The sequence below is a fragment of the Bemisia tabaci genome, chromosome 6, assembly GCF_918797505.1.
Source record: "Bemisia tabaci chromosome 6, PGI_BMITA_v3".
Classification (NCBI taxonomy): domain Eukaryota; kingdom Metazoa; phylum Arthropoda; class Insecta; order Hemiptera; family Aleyrodidae; genus Bemisia; species Bemisia tabaci.
In genome coordinates this window covers 11,863,441-11,885,485 of record NC_092798.1, presented here as the reverse complement: position 1 = coordinate 11,885,485, position 22,045 = coordinate 11,863,441, and the positions used below count along the sequence as shown (strand labels likewise).

At 40.4% G+C, this 22,045-nt stretch overlaps 2 protein-coding genes across 5 annotated transcripts in view; one reads left to right on the top strand and one right to left on the bottom strand.

Moving 5' to 3' along the window:
* The window catches only part of LOC109038650 (uncharacterized), a 42,240-nt gene extending 20,444 nt beyond the window's left edge, over positions 1-21,796 (bottom strand). Inside the window, exons 1-2 of one of the 3 annotated variants that reach the window (XM_072301354.1) lie at positions 21,594-21,796; positions 18,457-18,596 (exon numbers count right to left, since the gene is read on the bottom strand). In XM_072301354.1, the coding sequence (XP_072157455.1) occupies positions 18,457-18,596; positions 21,594-21,781 (328 nt within the window). In that variant the 5' untranslated portion in view covers positions 21,782-21,796. Of the gene's footprint in view, positions 1-18,456; positions 18,597-18,900; positions 19,075-21,593 lie in introns of those variants that run through there. The other 2 variants (XM_072301355.1, XM_072301356.1) reach the window with 2 other exon arrangements.
* On the top strand, positions 29-17,745 carry LOC109038654 (uncharacterized isomerase PA3578). 2 transcript variants are annotated; one of them, XM_072301360.1, is made up of 4 exons: positions 29-2,108; positions 10,710-10,909; positions 16,011-16,168; positions 17,223-17,745. In XM_072301360.1, exons 2-4 carry the CDS (start codon positions 10,732-10,734, stop codon positions 17,595-17,597), a joined length of 711 nt encoding a protein of 236 aa, XP_072157461.1. In that variant the 5' UTR covers positions 29-2,108; positions 10,710-10,731; the 3' UTR covers positions 17,598-17,745. The 2 variants fall into 2 exon arrangements, with proteins under 2 accessions (XP_072157461.1, XP_018909330.2); XM_019053785.2 differs by lacking the exons at positions 10,710-10,909; positions 16,011-16,168; positions 17,223-17,745 and adding an exon at positions 3,148-5,088 and having other exon boundaries at positions 1,467-2,108.
* Positions 21,797-22,045: the final 249 nt, after the last annotated feature.

Below are 22,045 nucleotides of genomic sequence, written 5' to 3'. Positions count from 1 at the left end.
CCCCCCCCCCCCCCCCCCCCCAGGACCCCCCTAGCTACGCCCATGTCAAGGATACTACGCAATACTCCACATAGGCGACGCCAATCTGCCAAAAATTATGTGACGGGACGATGATTTTAACCACCTGATAACAATCGGCGTGTTTACATTCACATTTTTCTCGCGTTGATAGATATCCGCCTTGATTGACCTCCTGCTCTCCTCAACCTTCGCGCGGAAGCGTCGGCCATGTTGAGCAGGGATTAGATAGAATGACTCCTCTAACGAAATGTTCACCTGTGCCGTAGTATTCTCTTTGAAGCGGGAAGCTTAAAAAACGCAAATTTCTTACGCAGATTATGAAGTTAGGAGTGCATTTCAGAGTTTGCATATGCACTCATCGTGATTTTTGAGACATTATCGACATGGAACAACTCTTATTTTTGCTCTAACAAAAGTTTGCAACAGGCCCATTGAACACGAGGAAATCATGAATGGACCACTAGACAAGGTACGAATTTAAGCGATCTGATACATGTTTCTTAACCAGAATTTCACGTAGAAAACGATTCACACAACGAAAATTACTGAAACCAGTTCCTAACGAAGATATTAACGTTTTTATTTCACATTGGTTACGAGGAATTTGAATTGCCCGCTCACAAGAAACTCAAAGTTCTACGTGAGTCAAATCGCGCACTACAACGGTTTCAGGAAGCTTCTCAATCGAGCAATGTTCATTTCCCACCGTGTGTTGTTCAAACTATTAGCAATTTGCTATAACTGAGTCAAAGCGTCAAGATTGAGGTTGCCAGATTTTTATATCGTAGAGACTGTCATGATAACGTTTAGCGCGCGATGTGAATCACGTAGAGCATTGAGTTTTCATGAGCGGGTGGTTTGAATTCACGCATCAAGAATCATTAAATATCTTCGTAAGGAGTTAATTTCGGTAATTTTCGTTGTGTGCATCGTGTTTTACGCAAAATTTTGGTTAAGAAACATGTATCAGAATGCTGAAATTCGTACCTTATCTAGTGGTCCATTGAACAGTTATTGGAGAAGATATGACAAAATGATCTGATCTGTTAAAATACATATGTTTAAATGGGAAATGCCGCCGGATGACGTCACTAGGCGGTGCATTTTCTCATTTTTAAATCTATTTTTATACTATTTCCCATATCAGAGAAAAATTATAAAAAAAAAATACGCACTTGATGAGGCAATAAAAAATGAGCATACAAATTCTCCATTGCGATTATTCCGAGCCTTGACAGTCACGTATATCAAGTCCCGCAACTGCTCGTGGGAAATCGTTAGGCGATTGAATTATTAGATTTGGTCATAGCAGTTGTGTCAGTGTGCTTGAAATTTACGAATATTTGGTTTTCAATGTTTTACTTAAGTTACTAGTGTGGAACTTTCGAATTATATATTTATTTCATAATCCAATTTTTAAGAAGCTCTGCTACTAAGGAACAGAAATACGAAGCTTCCGCAAAAATATTAATAAAACGTCTGTATTCTCTACTAGTTATCGACGAAGGGAATGACAATTGATATTGGAAAAATAATGGAAAGTTAAACCACGGCCGAACAATTTCGCGTAAAATTTCAATCTCAATAGGTACCTCTTTTTACACTCTCGCTCCCCTAGTTTTAATCGTGAATTTTCATTACATTAGGTGGATTAATATTTTCTAGCTGCATGGCCTTCTGAGACAATTGGTCATCAGGAGGTAAGCCAATAATAGAACAATTATTGTCACGACCAATTAAACTTCAAAACATTTCGTCTCAATCGTAATGTCTTAAAACATGACCTTGCTTATTGTATTTTTCAGAAGAAAGATAAGCAATGCAGTGGGATAGATTGTTCTTTGATTTTTCTTACTCATTACATCCTCATTTATTAAAATTTTCCTTCCTTAATACTGATCTTTCGGGTAGTAGAAGTATGCGTGGAAATTTTAAAATGAAATGCAGTCCAGAAATTTTAGCCATCTAATGCCCTCCTGCGCTGTGATTCTCTCTCTTCTATTCGTGTCTCGAAGCCGGTATCAAACTTGAACTGTTTTTACATAATCTCACGCGTTGTCACGACCCTGGCTCAGTTGGAGCTTCTGGTAAGTATAATCACTCTACCTACGGTTTGAGGTCGTGGTGTCCATGAGACATAAAATAGGTTCAAAATTTTAGCCTAGGCGCCGCTGGATTTTAAGAACTTGTCCAAAACGTGTTTACTCCCTCGTATCTCTTAAATTGTTCTCATTAGAAAACAGTACGCCGCATGCAACGGGGTTAGATTTACAAATTCCAAAGGCTGATTTATTGAAAAATTTGCATTTGGTATGAAAATGAAGCATGTAAAGTAATCGAGCTGTGCCCTCTGTTTCTGTTCATTTTTAAAACCAATTGGACGTATTTCTACCTAACAGACCTATGTGGAGGTGAGAAATATGGGGTGTGCTCGTCGAAGCTGCATAAGAAGCAATGTAAAAGTGGGCGTGATTCCTTTTGAAGAATTGGAAAAGCGGGATTTTCATTCTATCAAACAGACCTATGTGCCAATTGAATGCGGGATTAATGAGCCGCGAGGATAGGACGAGAGCGTTGTGGACAGGGCTCATGAGTTAAAGCGCACTACGAGGAGCACGAGGAGCAGCATCGACGGCATCCATTTCCGTTGACGTCACTGGCGCTTTATTATTCTCACTCACTCGCCACGGCCAGAGAACTGACGAGCAAACCCCATATTTCTCACCTCCACATAGGTCTGTTTGGTAGAAATACGTCCAATTTACCCCCAGCCCCAGCTTAACCCCAATATGGGCGCGCTTTTCAATACTTTTGCGTTGATTTTTTTCCCCCCACATTTCTGGCGCATGAATCTCTTTGAGGATGACCGATCCAGTTTTGAAATGTCGCAATCGACTTACGATCTCAAGCAAAGAAGAAATGTATTTCTGAACAGCCCTTGGTGCCCCTACTGTCCCAAGGCTAATAGAATGCTAAACAAGTCACTCATCAAGCACCATCAAGACGGAGAACAGTAGTAATCTAAGCTATATCTCACCTTTTTCATCACTTGCAGTGGAATAACCGCTGGAGTCTATAAACCCGTATCTTTTTGCTTCAGCTCTATCAATCTTGGCAAATGATCAGTTTGTTGCAGACAATTCCTCTTCTGCGTGACTGGCCTATAGGGTCATTACCCGCATCCTTACCCCTGTTTCCTAACTATCACAACAAGAATGCTACTAGAATTTCACCAAGTGGACGCCTTTGCAGACGGGCCCTTCACCGGCAACCCTGCCGCCGTGTATCGACTAGAGATCTGGCCGTCCGACGACCTCCTCCAGAAGATCGCCCAGGAGTACAACCCAGCAGTAACCGTCTTCGTGGCGCGGGAAGGGACCGCCTGGCGGATCCGCTGGTTTGTGCCTCGTGAAGAGGTGAAGATCTGCGGTCATGGGACCCTCGCTGCCGCCCACGTGCTCTTCACTGTCTACGGGATCGAAGGCGATCAGTTGGAGTTCGTCAGCCACTCCGGACCGTTGCGAGTGAGTCGCGGGGCGGATCGCCTCACTCTGGACTTCCCGGCGCTGGTCCCCAAAGCGGTCGTCGTGCCAGACCTGGAGCGGATCTTAGGGGCACCGCCACTAGAGGTGCTAGAGGATGGAGACTGCAAGCTCCTAGTGCGCCTGGTTTCGGAAAGGTCGGTGAGGGAGGTCGCACCGGACCTGCACGCCGTGGCCGGCCTCCCTTACCAAGGGGTGATAGTTACCGCTGCCGGAGAAGAGGTCGACTTCGTATCGCGCTATTTCGCGCCCGCTGTCGGTCTCAACGAGGATGCCGTGTGCGGCTCTGCCCACTGCAGCCTCACTCCGTTCTGGGCCCGGCGCTTAGGGAAAGAGGAGCTCATTGCCCGCCAGCTATCACCCCGCGGAGGTCGACTTAGGTGTCGGTTCGTGAGTGACCGGGTCCACATCTCCGGCAAGGCTGTCACTGTGCTCGCGGGGCGCTTTTTGATTTAATCGATTGTTGAGCGATTTTAACCTTTCTTTCTCCCCAAGTAGCATTTTTAAACGGAAAATTCCTGTATTTCAAACTTAATTGCGATATTTTTCACGATTTGGGCGATGCACTCGCTAGGATCATCAACATCTGAGCGATTATCCTCTACCTTGCCGCAATTTTATCTCTGTAAAAGCACGTTTGACAGAATCAATACTTTATTTCAATTCATCGAGATTTTCGTTCGGTAATACAGCGATAAATCGCCGTCTATTGCAAAGTGTATGCGATGAAATCGGAGTTTTTTATCGGATAGTATTGCAATAAATTGACGTCGATAAAATTGCGACGAATTCATCGTTCGAATCGCAACTTATCGCGATTATTGCTACTTTTGTTATGGCTGCTACACTGAGAAAAATCACTAATTGAATCAAAGATAATCTCATCTAATACCAGAGGCCGCCCGGTCGGTGCATGCCTCACGTCTCGGATTTTTTCAATTTTTGGTGATGGATCATATTTTGTAGGAGTGAACTTGAGATATACATTATTGAGACGCGATGTGACGTAGAATATATAAAGCCAGTCTCTCATTATTCCCATTCAACGGCTGAAAAAATAAATATCGGGATCCACCAAGATCAATATGCCAATGATTATGAGCATTTCCTCCGAAAGAATTTCGGACATTTAAAAAATTATTCTTTATTGTAAAAGGACCGGGCGCGTTTTCATTTTTTTAGCCACTTTGAAATTTTTTCGAAGCGATTTTATCGGGAAATATTCAATGCAAAGTCCTTGTGATTTGAATAGAACATTTTACTAGTGTAAACTAACATTATGATGCGCTGGTGGATAGGTTTAGAGAACGGGGACCTCTGAACACCCACACGGGGGTGGCTCTCCGCCTCCCCCGAGAGATTTCAAGAAAATTAATAGCACATGTTTAAGTGCGCTTATCATCCATTTAAACCGAGCATGTTGGTGCGTTTACGTAGTATACCGTCTTTGCGATTTGTTGCCAACTTCGATGTTTATCCTCCTGCTTAACTTGTTTAAAAAAAAAAAAAAAAAAAAAATGAATAATACCTTGAATAACATGGAAATCGCATCATTTCGATTTTTGCTATCCAAAGGTATATCGACGGTGAAAGTCGGCAATCACATAACTCGGTTTGCGACGTCGCAGACTTCCTGTCATACTTTATTATTTAAACGGAAAACTACTCAAAGGCAATTCTTTAAAACTTCCGTGATTTTTCTTCTATGTGCGAGTAAAATTCTGCAAAAACTTTAAGGAATAATGTCCATTTGTTCTCCTTTAAAAAAATAATATAGTTGCGGAGATTTTCAGACACCGCAAATGAGTTATGTGATTGCAGACTTGCACCGTCGATATGAAAGTCATCTGAGAAACACCTCAGTGAGTATAACATTGTTTTAATCCAACTCAGCGTGAGCGTTTTAAAACACCCCGGAGGAGGTGCATTCCCCACCCGCCTGCGCCTGTCTGATGGGAGCGCACGACCATTCGATTGTCACAGTTGGTCATAAATGGTCAATTTATTTAAAATCGGCCGGCACGGTCTTTCGTTTTTTAAAATGAGAAATAAAATAACGCAGACTCATCGTGTTTAGTTTTCTACTAGGGAGTATGCCCCCTGGCCGCTTCGCGGCCCAACCCCCAGAGGGTGCCTCGCGCTCTCTTAGGCCCGCTTCGACAAAAGAGCGACCAAAAAAAATGAAAAGATTTTCATACCCGACTCTTATTTGTCCAATCTCCCTCTGGCCGGGAGCGATTGGACCAATAAGAATTGAATAAAACTAATCGGCATTTATTTCAAACTTCACGTCAAGATCGAAGGAAACGGAACGAACGGAACGGAGCGTTTCGTCGCTTTTGGATAGTCGCATAGGTCGCAAAGATATTTTGCAAGGAATCATACCCTCGATTCACTTACCTTATACGCTAATAGACAAAGATTCAACATACCCCGCTTAGTTCGATTTTCCGCTAAATTTGAAATTCTCGCCATTTTTATTTTGTGGGAATTTCAAATTTTGCCCCCCTTTCATAGCTCCCTGGTCTACTCTCATTTAAAAAACCTGGCCCCGTTTCCAAAATCTGATTACAGCAGGCTCATATAGAGACTGCCACCTGTATGTAATTGCAAGAAACATGAAAATGTGCCCAGTAGAAGGCTCAAACGAACTGTAACAAAATATAAAAATGTACATCGTTTAAATGAGAGAATTCACCAAGCCATTATCTACACATATCGGTTCATTTTCAACTGCAAAAACGAAAAAAATAAATGAAAAATTGAGTGGCGACCTGACCCCAGACGTTATCACTTAATCGTTGGCTTGGTGTTTTAATATTTAAGCCTTGTTTACCTATGTTTTAATCTATTTCTATTATTATATTCATATTTTAGACTATGTTTTTGTGTGCTTTATCGCACTCGATACATTGTATCGAGGGGCAAACGATTTTACCCCAAGTTGATTTCACTCGCACACATTTACTATTTTACATACGTACTCTAGCTATACTAATCACTTTGAACTGTTTGGCATTGCATTATTTTGTATGGGTTTTTCCGTGCCTCATAACTGATGTGAATTCAAACCAATAAATTTCAATGAACTTTACACACTGTAATTAATAGATTTAAGTAAACTTTCTGCATAAATCGATGCGCTTTAACAACACACTGTGTTGGAGTTCACGTCTTTTTTTAGTGAATTTTCCGAAGGAAAAATACACTATTGCATTCTCACTCATGGTGGGACCTATAGACCTGGGACCATGTAAAGAGCACAGAGCACCGATCTCGAGTCGTAGATCACGAATATATATGGCATTCATTTTCTGTCATATATGGGTGGATCTCAGCTAATGGGAGAAAATATGGGAAAGACGTGTGTAACTGGTTGCGCTCAAAACTTTCAATTATAATATTTTCTCTCGATGTTTGGTTTTTTGCGTAGAAGCAGGTCACACCAACCACGAAAAAATTCCTCAGGAAATTTGAATAACTCTAAACCTTTTTTTCAACGTGCTAAACAGTGAAAATGTCAGTTTTGTGCGACGTGTAACTAGGAGGTAACCAATGTATCAAATCGTTATATAAATAAACCAACACCTTTTGCGAGCTTTGTCTAATTTTTTTAAAGTCTTGAATGTATATTGTTTGATATAATATGCATTGAAACACCAGAAAACTATATTATTCAATTTAATTTGAGACTTGAAGCGTGTAACTCAATATTATGTCAGTTTGGTGACGCCATGCGTTTTGGTTTGTGGCCACTCAAGAGATTGCGCTTGTGTGCGGATTAAGGCATAACTGAGTGCGGAAAAGGAGAACAAACAGACGTGCACTTGATAAGTCCACATATTTCTTCCAATTTCAGCATAATTTCAGTTTTTTCCACGGTTTTTGGAGTGTCTCACTTATTCAATGTCAGTTTGGTGACGCTGTTTTCCATCAAAACTTTTGGTGGAATATGCAAGGAATATATGAGCAAATATTTTTTCTTACATCTACAGGTGGCCTCTCGACGTAACCTCAATAATTCGTTTGATTTTGTTGCTGTAAATTGACAGAAAAAATTAATAACAGCAAAATGTCATTTTGGTGACGTCACCAAACTGACATGTCACTGTCAGGCTTGGTAAAGAAAAATAATCGTAGGGATATTGCGATGCACGTAATTAAATCCTATAGTACGGAGCTCTAAGATAACAGAAAAGTAGTTTATAGCTTGATATGGCCAAATCACTTTTTAACTTTTTTTCAGAACCATTTTCTCCCATTAGCTGAAATCCATCCATACAGGGTGAGCGAAAAGTCCTCGACGCCCCCTCTAACTTTTGAACGAATTGAGCTAGGGAAATGGAACTTTGGGAATGTTCCTATTTCAAAGGGGATCATCTTTGGGGGGGGGGGGGGTCAAAACTTTGGTCCCCCTCTCAGGGAGGGACGGGGGCCCCCCAACTTTTTTTTTCAAATAGCAATCTTGTGATACCTCATTCGAAAGAGCATAAAAAACTAATAATTTTGGCGCAAACCGCAGATCAATATCTTAATTTTTGACCGAGTTATGATAGGTCAAAGGTCAAATTTGACCTATTTTCAAAAAATCATAACTCTGGTTCAAATTATCGTAAAGAAAAAAATAAAACGGGAAAATGTACCAAATTGTGTCCGCTTTTAAGTAAAAATTGCAGAAATCACTTCGATTTAATTTTAAGGGGGGGCTCGGACCCCCAAATACGTCAATTCAAAGGTCATTCAATTTTCCCGCGAAATAAGCCTATTTCCCCTGGATTTGCCTCCACATTATCTCAGTAAGGTCAAAATCAGTTCAACATTACGTTGGCAAGTCCCCAAATTTCGGTAAAAGTTAAAAAAAAACGAAATTTAAGGTGATTAAATTTGACCGTTTAAATTTCGTTTTTTTTTTTAACTTTTACCGAAATTTGGGGACTTGCCAACGTAATGTTGAACTGATTTTGACCTTACTGAGATAATGTGGAGGCAAATCTATGGGAAATTGGCCTATTTCACTGGAAAATTGAATGACCTTTGAATTGACGTATTTGGGGGTCCGAACCCCCCCTTAAAATTAGTTCGAAGTGATTTCTGCAATTTTTACATAAAAGATATTTAACGAATACATCTGCTCTATATTCCATGAATAATATCGGAAAAATGAAGACTATTCACCGCAATTTCAAGAACAAATGTTGATCAATTTGATTTTAAAAAACAAAAAACAAACCTCGAGCAAAAATTTATAATGACAAAAATCGAAGGCACGCATTTTTCAACTTTGTTTAGGCATTGATGTTTGACGCCTCTAACATGAAACAAGAAAAATCACAAAGCATGAAAGTGCCTCTGAAGGACGAACTGAATGTAGGTCGTGAAAGAATTAAAGAAAGAACATTGAATGGAAACAATGGCCTATACTGTAAAATGTTACGGGCTAGGCTGATGAGGCATGCAGTCAGTGCTATAGTTTTCCTCTTGTTGCTCTCTAATACGGAGCAGTCGTATTGAGTTGTCAAGCTACATACAGTTATACGGTAGTTAAGAGTTGCTATACTATTTACAGGTATATGTTTCCCCTCATATGCACACGTTTTACTGCAAAATTTAATATTTAGAAATAGATAGAAAAACTGAGTCTCTAAAATACCGGCTCGAAAAATATTAAATAATGGACCCTTAAACAAGGTACGGATTAACGTAAGCGTCTGATTTATGTTTCCGCCGAAAAATTTTGCGTAGAGCGCAAGCGCGCACGAAAATCACTGAAATAAACTCCAAACCAAGATAATTACGTTTGTATTAAGTAGCCGTTCTAATCACTCGCACGCGAGTGATCGGGGGACGTCGCGTCAGCATCGTGGACGTCAGTCCCATCGGGTGGAAGAAAGTGACGACTGTGGATCTCCATCCGCGATTTGACTCGTTAAAGTAGCGAAAGTTCATATTTACTTCTTAAGAAGATTATTGATGGCGCATAACAGGGGTCTAAAAAACTGCTTAACGATAATAGAGTTCGAGTTCCGAATCGCTATGAGCCCACTCGTGTTTTCATACTTTCATTACATATAAATTTCTCTGATGTGTCTGTTTTATTCTCTCTGATTGCATAAGTATCTATGTCCTCATTTCATTTCATTTCCCTTTCATTTTCTCTTTTTTGGTAGCATCTGTGTCCATTTACAATTATTTTACAATTTTAAAATAGTTTTCCCTAGTATACAATTAAAGCTTCAAACGGGACCTATTTTTTTTTTAAATGAGATTTCCCGCTAAATCATTGGTTTTCCCTGGCAGCCTCTCGACCCTCTCGTCCCTCCCAGACTTTACCGTTGCCAGATAAGTTCCTTTTTCACGACTTTTTCCAGTTTAAACCCATATAAGATATTCACACTAATTGCACAATCGGGCAATCCCTCGAGTAAAATAGAAAAAGGTGGAATCGCTTAAAAGTGAAATCCTTCGACGTTTATATTAATGATGATGATTGCGGTTACGAACAATTCGAATTTCCCGCTCGCAAGAAAAGCAAAAGCGTACTCGAATCAAATCACGCACTATACGACGATTTTGGCAGGCTTCTTAATCAAGTAGAGTTCCTTACCCACCCTGTGTTGTTTGTTCAAAGTGTAAACAACGTACAGTAGCTGAGCCAAAGCGCCGATAGGTTGTTATTTTTGTATACCGCAGAGATTGTCACGGTAACGTTTCGTTCAAGTAGATTTTTGGTTTTTTCTACGAGCAAGAAGCTTCGATTCATGCATTGAAAGACAGATTTATTTTGGTTAGGACTCATTTTCGTTGTACTAATCGCGTTCTACGCGAAATTCGGATATGAGAAAATTGAATTCGCATGTTTTCTATAGTGGTGCATGTATAGCGAGCGAGTTAGAAGATCTTTGTTTTTCAGGGTTTCCAGTCTTTTATTTTTTAATCAGACACTGCACGTTAAAGTCAAATTTGTTAAAAAATAATAACACGCTCCTAACATACTGTAAAAACGCCTCTTGAACAAGCAAGCAATTAAACTTTGAAAAATGTATTCCCACAATTTATTTTGCTTGCTTGCAAAATCCTTCAGTCGCACATTTGGCAGGGTCTCTGAATTTTTCGCATTTAATATTTATTTTTTACACTATCCGACAGGTACTGCCCCGGCGAATTAAATATGAATTCTGTCAGTTCAGTGATCAAACGAGTGTGCCTGGCGAAAACAGCTGGACGCCCAGCCATTAAATATCGGATCCAACTCATAGATGATTCTTTGGTCGAGGGAAGTGTAGAGTTTATGGAGAAGAGACTAATGGCTTCGAGGAAATCTCACATGACAATTACCTCACATCTCGGTACGACAACTTCCATTACACAGTCAGAACAAGACTTATCGATTTGTCAAACAAATATATGAAAAATAAAAAAAATAATATTTTGAGTGATCCAGTACTAAATATTGTAGATGTGTTACGAGTCGATCCCGACGAGCGGGCGAATCTAAATTGGCTGCATGGGCCGGTCTTAGTTCCTCTTAGGCCTAGCTACATGTGCCCGCTTTTCACGGGCTTATGAAATCAGCCCGGGCAGACTTTTTTTTATTTCTTTATTATTTTATTTTTAAATTATTTTTTAACCAATTTCAAATAGCCTATCGGCTAATCCCACGCTTATTACCCCAGCCCCAGGTGACCATTGCCTAAGACCATCAAACTCAGATCATCTGGCCGGGAATGGAACCCGGGACCTCTTGGTCACAGGGCCAGCTACAACCACTACACCACAGGAGGTCGACCGATCCCAGATCAGCCGAGGAAAAATGAGCTATAGCCGGGCAGACCTGGTTCCGCACGGACCTAGGCCTGCCCAAAATCGATAGATCGACGGTGTAAGTCGGCAATCACATACCACTTTTGCGGTGTCTGAAAATCTTCGCCTCAGCGTTATTGTTTTGAAGGAGAACAAATTGACACCATTCCTTGAAGCTTTTGCAGAATTTTCTTCGCATAAAGAAGAAAAATCAGGCAGTTTTAAGGAATTGCCGTTGAGTTGTTTTCCGTTCGAAAATTAAAGTATGACAGGAAGTCCACAACAACGTCGCAAACCGAGTTATGTGATTGCCGACTCACACCATCGATATCTTTCCTCCGCTAACACCACAATCACACGCTGAATGTGGGAGCTGAATGTGGCTTGAATGTGGAAGTCATCGGCCCGATGCCTGAATTTTGCGCGTGACGCGCAAAATTCAGCAACGATTCTCAGCAACCATCGGACCAATTTTGAATTTGTCTGAACTATTCGAGTAGATTTAATACACATCTGGACGAAAATAACTCGAATTTGCTAAATTTCAGCCGTTGGGCGATGACTGTTGACTTCCACATTCAGGTGCTAAATTCAGCGTCTGATTGCGGCATAACTGGAAAACAGTCTACCGCCAATGTGACTTTACCGGAAATCCCTCTATCGCTAACCGGAAAACAGTCTACCGCTAATGTGACTTTACAGGAAATCTCTCTACTGCTGACCAGGAAACTCTCTACCGCTGAGGTGACTCCCGGAGGATTTTTTTAATCGCAAAATTGGCTATAAGATGATCTTAGAGTACAAGATATAAATATTGACTGCTCCTTAATTACTTGTTGCTACAAGGGCCTGAATTGTGACACTTTGATTTGCATTTTAGGCTGTTATAGCCGCATATCAGACCGAGTGTTAGTGGCAGGATTGTAGCGAGGTAATGTATCAAAAGTAGTTTCGCCAGAGGGCGGCACCTCCCCAGTGGTTCTGGGCGAGGCATCTCTGATTGGTTGCAGTAGCCGAATGATGATGGATCGACCAATCAGAGATGGCGTGCCCAGAGCCGTTGGGGCGTCAGTAGTTTTTTGGCCCGGGTCAAGACCGTGCGTCACAATGTGAGTATTCTTTTTTGAAAGGTTGGGGACCTGTTCCCCAACCATATTTAAGTCCTTTTCATTTTTCAATAGTGTATGTAGAGTGTGTTCTTTCCGGCCGTGCTTCTGTCGTCCCAAAAGATTAAGTTGTTGTTTTCCTTTCAGAACTTCGTTCTCTCTTGTGGTCTGGGTCCCGCAGCCGGGTGGCCTAGTCACAGGATCATCAAAAATTTCCTTTCGATTTAAACAATTTTCCGCGTCTTCTTCTTTTTCTACATCCGCTCGATTTCATTCAAATTGGGCCCACCTCTGTGTGCGATCTAGCGACGCCGCGATTATCCTAACGCGAAGTCGAATAATCGTGCCAAACACGGTGCGGTCGGCGCCGGCGCGGCGCGGCGTCTAACTCATATCAGCGCCTGCAAGACTGCAGCGATACTCCAAGCATTGCGCCAAACAGTGCGGTCGGCGTCAGACGCGTATTAGTGCCTACAAGACTGCATGGATACTTCTTGCATTGCACCAACCGCAATACGAGAGTAATTAGCGATAACTATTCGACTACGGGTGTCGGCATACTGCCGCTAGTTGGATTGAAGATGCATATTACAATGTGAAAGTGACTCGACACTCGACCGCGGTCTCTTCCCTGGCTTGCGCGACGCTAACATCGCCGCAAAACTAGGACCACCCGTCATTTCTTTTGACGGTCCCTTCCCGGTTTTTGCCCCAATTAAAAGGATGAATATGTATCTTAATGGCAGCAATTCTGAAGCTTGATTCGCAGTAATTTTGGTCTATAAAAAAGAAAAAAGAACGAACGTAAATATCGCGTCGAAATTTTTTCTGATTTTTTTAAATCATTCCGGAAATTTCTCGGAAACTTCTAGAAAAACAGTGTGTAGATTTTTTTTTAAAAAAGAAACAAGTTGGTTTTTGCAATCGCTAGCGATAGCAATATTCGTCATGGGAACTTTAGCTTCTGGGATATGAAAATTTTAAGGTACAGTTCGTTTGCAGTATCTTCAGAATTGAAGGGGCTATGTAATTTTGTGTCAACATCTCTTTTTTAACATTTTTAATTTTTTTTTTCTTTGCATACAAGAAAGCTGTTATTTACCAATTATTTATTTTCGTTGGATTATACATGGTTTTCGGAAGTTAACGCATTTAACTTTCAGTTTCGCTTTTTCGGCGTAAAGTACGATATTTTTACTCTACACATATGCCCGAATACGCATCATAAGTGACCTATGTGCCTCCTAAGTTGCCATTTTTTCATTCAAATAGATGTAACTGAAATGTTCGATGTGCACTATACTACTTTCATGTCATTGCTTTATTTATTTTTTGAAAAAAGAAAATACCATCATTAATTTGGGCGAACAGAGAAAATATACATCAATATTTGGGTCAACATCTCCCTGATTATATAACGGATGAATATATTAGTATTTCTTTATCAAAAAACTTAGCTTTTGTCTTCAGAGATACACTGATTCTAGTCCAAGGCAATTTGTTTTATTGAAAAGACAAAAAAACAAAAAATAAAAAAAAAAAAAAACAACTGAAATGTTAGACATACTATTTTCATGTCTTTCTATTTGTATCAATAGGTACATCTTGCTTAACTTACGAACGTTGAATGCAAATAAACTTTATTGAAAAAAAGAAAATAACGTCATTAATTTGGGGAAACATGTGGCTGATTATATAAAGGAAGGAGGTATACTCCAGTATTTTTGTTTAACATATTAACTCACGAGAAAATGTTCGTACATTTATCATCTAGTATTAATTATTTTTTGATGATTGGTCTAAAACATTCAATACAACCATTAAAAATTAACTCCCTTCGCCGGGTATCGAACTCCCGATCACCTACTGCCCGCACCTTATCAGAAAAATGGGGCGCCTCAGTCAACTAGGCTATCACAGTTCCGCGGCATACTGAGAAAAAATAGCATTCAAAAGACTCGGACGATGGGCGGGACTTATCACAAGAGTTGTCCTTGAGCGATTCGCGTCTTCGTAGCCTCTGAGATATGAAAGAAATGAGCTAAGCGCCTCTCTCTGTGAGACATTGTTTGCCTATGCTATCATGTGTCTCAAGGTTCATCTCACTATGCATTTGCTATCGCGGCAGTAAGCTGAGGCAATATTTCTGTATTCATGGATTAAATCCATCAATCGAGTTCTGATTTTGGCTCATATATCCGTAACGAGTCCTCCAGAACAATTTTCCACCTTGTACGATGGTTATTATTTCTTTACTTCTATTTTTCGAATTTGAGGTGGGATAATGGCGGCTTCTCAAGAGCACCGAGGTAGGCGATCTTTTGCACCAACGAACAGAAAACTGATGGCGAAAAATAACCAATCAGAACCTCCCGAAAAAAAGAATTTGCCTAAAAACGGAACTTCGTGGTTCTGCGCAGATTTACCGGTCAGACACGACATCTCAAAGTGGGAAAAAACTCGCTGAAAGCGAATTTTAGCAATCAACACAACTTGACGTAGAGACATGATTGGCTAAAAAATACAACGGTTTTTGATACATCGGAAAATCAACCAAAAATCGGAGACTGGGCGAAACGCTCAAGGTCGCAGAGGTATAGGGAATCCCATAGCGATAGCATCGGAACGATCGTAATATCATGGGGAACTCCGTTCCCATGACAAAATTGATCAAAAATAAAGCATGAGTAGAGATGTGTAATGTTGCATTAGGAGATGAGAAACCTTTTTTCACACACGTGCAGGCGTCGATTTTTTATTTCATTCCAGGCAGCCCTAACGAGTTAACTTATAGCCGGATGGGAAGCGCGTCAAACTGCGAAGATGACTCCACCACGTTCCCTTTCCTGGCTTGCGTGACGTTGAAACCTCCGTTAAACTAGGATTACGTGTCATCATTTTTGACTCTCTGCTCCGGTTTTTATGACAATTAAAGGGAAACAGTCATTGATTAAAAAATCACGTTACAAGCCAAAATAAACAAGTTATCTTTCAAACCACACGAATAACTTGTTTATTTTGGTTTGTAACCTGATTTTTAATCAATAACTATGTTCTCTACAGCTCAGCCAGCCAAATTTGGCAATAAAATGTATTGAAGGGAGAATATGTATCCTTATTGTAACGTTTCAGAAACTTGGATGATGTTTAATTTTTTTTCTTTCTTTGGTTACATAAAAAGAAAACAGAACGAACGAAAATATCATGTCAAATTTTCGATGCTTGTATTTGAGATCATTCAGGAAAACTCATTGAAACTCTTCAGAAAAACTGTGTGTTGCTTTTAAAACGGCGATCAAACATAAAATATAACAAGTGGTGCATAACGTTGCAATCAGATCGTGTGCACTCATCGGCTTTTGAATACACTAATCTCTTAAATAACTTGAACATGGTTATTCCACTATTTTTTTACGTATAGTTTTCCCCAGTGGTCGACGGCCGCGTAGCGGCCACAGGCCCCTAGTTATTATTGTAAATCATTATAAAATCCGCTTGATTATGAAACTATGATTCATTATTTTCTTTTAAATCTCCATAGGTTCTTCGTCAGATAAAGAGGCAGTGGACGAATTCAAGAGTTTATGGAGAAAATATTTTTCAGAGGGAATCTCCGTAGCAGCATTGCTTGAGGATGATTTTGGAAACCAAGGACCTGTGATCGCGTGTAATGTACTGTACAAAGAGAGTATGTCAGAAGTATGTACGCTCGGGACTTCATTATTTAATGTAAATATGTGAAGCTCCAGGGACGGATTTCAAATATTTCTATAGGCGGGTCCCCCTGGAGAAAGGATCGGGTGCTTGGGGACGCTGTGCTCCTGATGGTGAGTGGGGGAGGTGTTTCAAAAAGACGTAGAAAGGCTCTGGAGGATTTTAGAAAAATGGCAGATTAGTCCCCCAAATTTTGCCGAAGGGTACCCCAGGCAGGGCTAGGAGGCGATCGCTCCCTAACCTGTGAAGGCCAGTCCACCCCTGCGTAATCTTGTTTCCGCCCCAATAAAAATCAATCCGTCAAAAGAGCAAAAATCAGCTCTGATTTTTACTTTCAGTAAAAAACGGGAAACCTATCAACCGTCAGAAATTTTGCTTCTGTCCGTCGAAATTTGGGGAAAACGAGCATATCCCCCATATTCGAGCTCCAGGGAAGCGCAATTCATTGAACTCGGTGACACGTGATTTGTACCCATAAAGTACATAGAGATTTTTGAGAAACAAGTGGTGTTCATGGAAAAAAATAAATTGCTGATTCAACAATTCAATTGCTAAAAACAGTGAGTGCAATGTTTCAACGTAGATTTTACAACAAAAAAATGCTACTCTAAACACATTGTAAACTATTTTAACCACGGGGGTGGTTAAAGCAGCATTTTTTGGTTGTAAAATCTACATTGAAACATTGCACTCACTGTTTTTAGCCATTGAATTGTTGAATCAGCAATTTAATTTTTTTCCGTGTTATTTTGGAATTCTCAGTGAGCTATCTAAGTAAAAAGAATGATGCATTTGAATGAAGTCGCTTTGTATAAAGTTCCCCATTGCAGTCTTTTTTTTCAATTTTTTTTTCATGTGTGAACATCCATTAGAAAGAGAGCCTTAGCACACCAAATAATTTTTTTTAGTAGAACTATTCTATTACAGTACATCTTAGTTCAAAATTATAGTTCACTATTGTAGTATCCCAAATTTCCTTATCGCTCTCTTCTGCAGCACGACAGAATTATTTTATCATTCCAATTTTTCAACCTTCCAGACGGAATTCCGGACGGATCCAATGAGACTACTCGATCAAACAATGGCCGACGCGAAAAAACATGTGGACGTGCTCAAAACTTTCAACTGCGCCGATTACATAAACTCCGGTGGCTTTTCGGTGGCGAGGGACTTCCAGAGTCAGGGCATCGCGACGGAACTCTTAAGGGCGCGTGCCGAAGTCTGCCGGCTCACCAACAACCCGGTCTCCGCGAACGTCTTCACCGGTCCTCACACCCAGAAGGCGGCCGCGAAAACCGGCTTCCAAACACTTTCGGAGCTCGATCTCAGGAAGTATCGGATAGACGATAGGATCGTATTTCCCGAAGCCGACGGGTGGCCCACCATCAAGTTCATGGCCCAAAAATATTTTTAGGAGAAAATATTTGGATTCAGGCGCGTATAATGTACTTGAGTTGCAGTATTGCCATCGTTTCGACCCCAACCGTTGAATGTATCAAGTCACAAGTGCTTTTAGGAAAACGCCCGCCTGTGTCGCCTCAAATGTCAAGCATGTCATATCGATGGTGTAAGTCGGCAATCACATAACTCGTTTGCGGTATTTGAAAATCTCCGCCTCTATGTTATTTTATTCAAGGAGAATAAATTGACATCATTCTTTGAAGTTTTTGCAGAATTTTCTTCGTACAGAGAAGAAAAACCACAGCAGTTTTAAAGAATTGCCGTTGAGTAATTTTCCGTTTAAAAAATAAAGTATGATAGAAAGTCTGCGACGTCGCAAATCGAGTTATGTGATTGCCGACTTACACCGTCGATATATCTGCTAATACCCAGATCATTTGAGTTGATACTTTTCTGCAGATTCGAATAGTTGTTAAATTATAAAGAAGATTTGGTACATTTTTATAAAAATTAAATGATCAGGTAGCTCCAGTTATTATTTAAATTATATTTAAAGTGTATGAATAAACGGTATTTATTTCTAAATTGGATGTATTTATGCTAAAAGGAACTATATCTGGCTATATCAGGAAAAGCGGATTTATGTATGTAAGTATCGATACCCATTCTTTTTTGTTGAACATATTTTTAGGAGATGGGAGTGTAGGGCTGAATAGAGAGATGATTTTTTTCTTGGAGGGTAGGCGGACGCGGACGGTCAAACTTTTTTCCTAAAGAAGTGGCCTTATGGAAACCATGCAGAGCAGCCATTTATTAATTTCCTGACATTTGCAGACCCGCTGACAAAAAAAAAATGCGTGAGGAGCACTCACCTTCTGTCGCGTCTGAATGATGGGTGGTCGTACGGCAAGAATATGATCGAATTCCGTGGAAAATCACCAGCACCCAGCATACAAATAGGTAACACCAGTTGCCGAGAGACCTCGTCTGTATCATTGCTGTCATGAAAATCCTAATACAGGATTTAAAATACTGTGCTTGTATACAGGGTGATTCTCCCTTTCGCACCACCCGTGTAACCCCTAGGGGTTATGCCCCATTTCACTGAGGTCCCCTTACAATCTTGGGGGGTCCCCACCTTCGTTTCCCTGTGACCTTGGACCACTCTTAAAATTTCGAATCTCCATATCTCAATTTATTGAAAAGTTACAGTGGTGACTCTTGGTGCAGGGGGTGCGGGACTTTTGGATCACCCTGTACACTGAACATTACCAGTGCCCCTCCCCCCCACTCAATTTTAAAAAAAAATCTCTAACCACGCGTAGTCAGAGCTTCAGAGGATGAACACAGGTGTAGGTTAGTTTGCAACGAGTACTTTTTGAACAATAAATTAAAAGATTCGCTCCCTTGAAACTTCGCGCTACTGAAATGTATCACTAAAAGGAGTTTAACGAACAAGTTCGAACTGCGTGCAGCCCACCACAAGGTGGTACCTACTCACATCACATGATTCAATCTAGTGAGGTAACAGAGATTAGATGAATATCATTTTTGTGGCGATTGAGTGTTTCAACCCGTGAAATCAATAAGGAGAAGTACGTCACCGGTCGGTCAGTTCTCAAAGTGCTTCTTAAGCATTGGTGTTACTGGGGCACTGGTTTGTTGTTAGTTTATCAATACGTCATACGCTATTCACCTTGCTAATCAATTCTTTTAGATCATACGCCCTCCGTAGAAGAAGTCTCGAAATTCTGAAGTTCCGCTCGTCCCCCCCTGGTAAAAATTGGCGATAAGAGCTGCGTTTCAAAATACCATAGGAATTCTTATAGTCGGCTAAAGAAGGCTACAGAAAATCATAAAGCTGGCTGTGGAGTGCGGAGAAAATCATACGGCCGGGCTATACGAAGCGATAAAAAATTATGCAGCCGGGCTATAGTTCCTATAGCCGGGCTTTACACTTTATCGCCTGGCTGTTGCTTTTTCGCCATCGATTATAAAAGGCTATAAGAAATTGTGTAGAAATTCGTGTGCTATGGAAATCATTAAGTTTGATACGGGACCACCTAAATATTTACAAAACACACGTTATATTTTCCTTTAATACATATTTTTTTTCATCAATTGAAACGAGAATAATCCATACAGGATGTGCAAACATTTCAAAATCTTGAGTTGAATAACGCTGACTCCGCCAGATTAAATATTAGAGCCTAACACAATGCGGAGCGGCGACGCCCTGCGGCGCCTACAAACCTAACAGGGATACTTCACGCATTGCGCAACGCGTGAAGTATCCCTGTTAGGTTTGTAGGCGCCAATGCGCGTTTCGCGCTGGCTGCCCGCCTGCCGCACCGCAGCGTGCCACGGCGCTTGAAGCAACTATTTCACACCAGAGGTATTGCACAGTATCATACGAAACTGAAGGCGCTCTAATATATTAGGAATGGCAGGCATCCATCAACAGTACGGAGCTTTCCTCGCAAAATAAATCAAGATACTACGGCCCAAAAAGAGAGCAGTGGTCCAAAAACTCACTAAGTCCTAGCATCCGTAATTAGTGACGTTTAGCTTACACTTTATCGCCTGGCTGTGAGTCGCTTAGTCGTCATCGACTATAAAAGGCTATAAGAAATTGTGTAGCCGGTTATAGAAGCTATTGGAAATCTTACAGCCGGCCGTAGGTCTATGGTATTTTGGAACACAGATTCTACTGCCAATTTTTACCAGGGCCAGTTAACCCGGTCAGAAATTTTTCATTCTTGCATTTTTTGCAATTAAAAATCAAAAGTTTGGTGAAATAATTAAATCTGATCAGGGGAATATTCAGATCAGGGGTCTGCATTTTTATCTCTGAAAGTGCGAATGGCGGAGAGACAGTTTCGAAAATGAATTTCAAGGATAAATCTTGAATTTCCACCCGCTATGATTAACTATGAAAAAATTATATTGTTATTTTGTTCGCAGAACAGCGTGAAACTCAATTTTGGGTGAACGTGGTTTTCTATTTTGCTTCTTAACTTATCCTCCTATCAAGAAATCTTTTCATCTATAACTTAATTCTTCAAACTATGGGCTGTGTTCAGCAGAAAATAGCAAATCCATATTTTTAATGTCAGAGCCGAGAAAAATATATTTGAAGTTCAACTATTTCGTAGAGATTATTGTTCAACATAAAAGTTCTCTCGTTGTCCTTCGATCCATTCAATCTTTCCAATGATACAAAAGCCTTAAGGAATAAGTTACATAAGTTGGTCACACACAATACTCCAGTAAACAATGACGAGGACGCGATCTTTCGGGTGTTCATCGATATATCGTAAGAATATCGTAACCGTTTGGACCTCTGAGCCCCTTTATTGTGAGAAAAGAATTAATGTTTTCACAAAGTTTCGGAAGCTTCTAAATATTTTGAAAACTTGACGTGAGCATTTCTATGACCCCGGTGACTTTAGTGCTTAGACTGAGTACTATAAAACCTCTTAATACCCTCTATTGTAAGTACCTAATGAGTAGAAAGCAAGGTGTTGTGGATGTATTTCTTCAATTCACTTAAGTCATTTTCGGCTTACGCCACCTTAGATAGGTGCAATGATCTCTCTTTTCATCTATTGCGTTTTTAATTTCAACACCATCATATATTTGTGATGTAAATTTTCGTAAAAATTTTGAACTGTGACTATGTTTATGTTTAAGATTTGTAATATTGCTATGATGATGGCGTAAGCCGAAAAGTGCTTCAGTGAATTGAATAAATATATCCATAACATCTTGGTTTCTATTCACCTACCTACAAATCATACCCTCAGGTTACATTACATGATCCGTCAAGTCCAAACCTGCAAAGTCCTGCCACTCCCGTTGTAGCGAAAAATCTCATTTTTTTTGCAATTTCCAGTTTGACGACCGTTTCAAGATTACTTAAGCGAAAACTACTCAGACCTTGTTCGAAGAAATTAGTTACGAAGTGATAAAATTACACTTTCCGCAGAATATGAATACACGTACGTACCTCTGTGTATGATGAATTGATGAGTATCCAAACCAAAGTGATATCAACTTCACTATATCTAATCTGAGAGGTGCTCTGCGTGTAATGTCGTTCGTTGGCATTTCACATAGTTCTTTGTTTCTTTCCTCCTTTTTTATCACTTGAGACACATGCTCTTCTTTGTTTAAAAACCATGCTGTTTCGCCCATGTTTTTAAAATAACCTTAATTGGCTGTAACGCGCGATGAAAGCTTCGCCGAAGAAGGTTCACTTTTCCCGTCAGTACGTTGAGACTTTTACGTTTTTTTCAGCGGTTGGCGGCCGCGTGGCGGACACCAACAATTTTTTACAACTTTTTACAAGTTTTGACGTAGTCAAAAAACTTAAAAAAGCTCTACATTACTTTAAAGGCCATTAATCCTAAGGAGTCAGGCCATGGCAAATAAAGGTCAAAAAAAAAGAAAAGAGAGAAA

What these genes read in the sequence shown, in the direction of transcription:
- LOC109038654 (XM_019053785.2), top strand. Translation starts at nt 3,237, where the DNA reads ATGCTACTAGAATTTCACCAAGTGGACGCCTTTGCAGACGGGCCCTTC.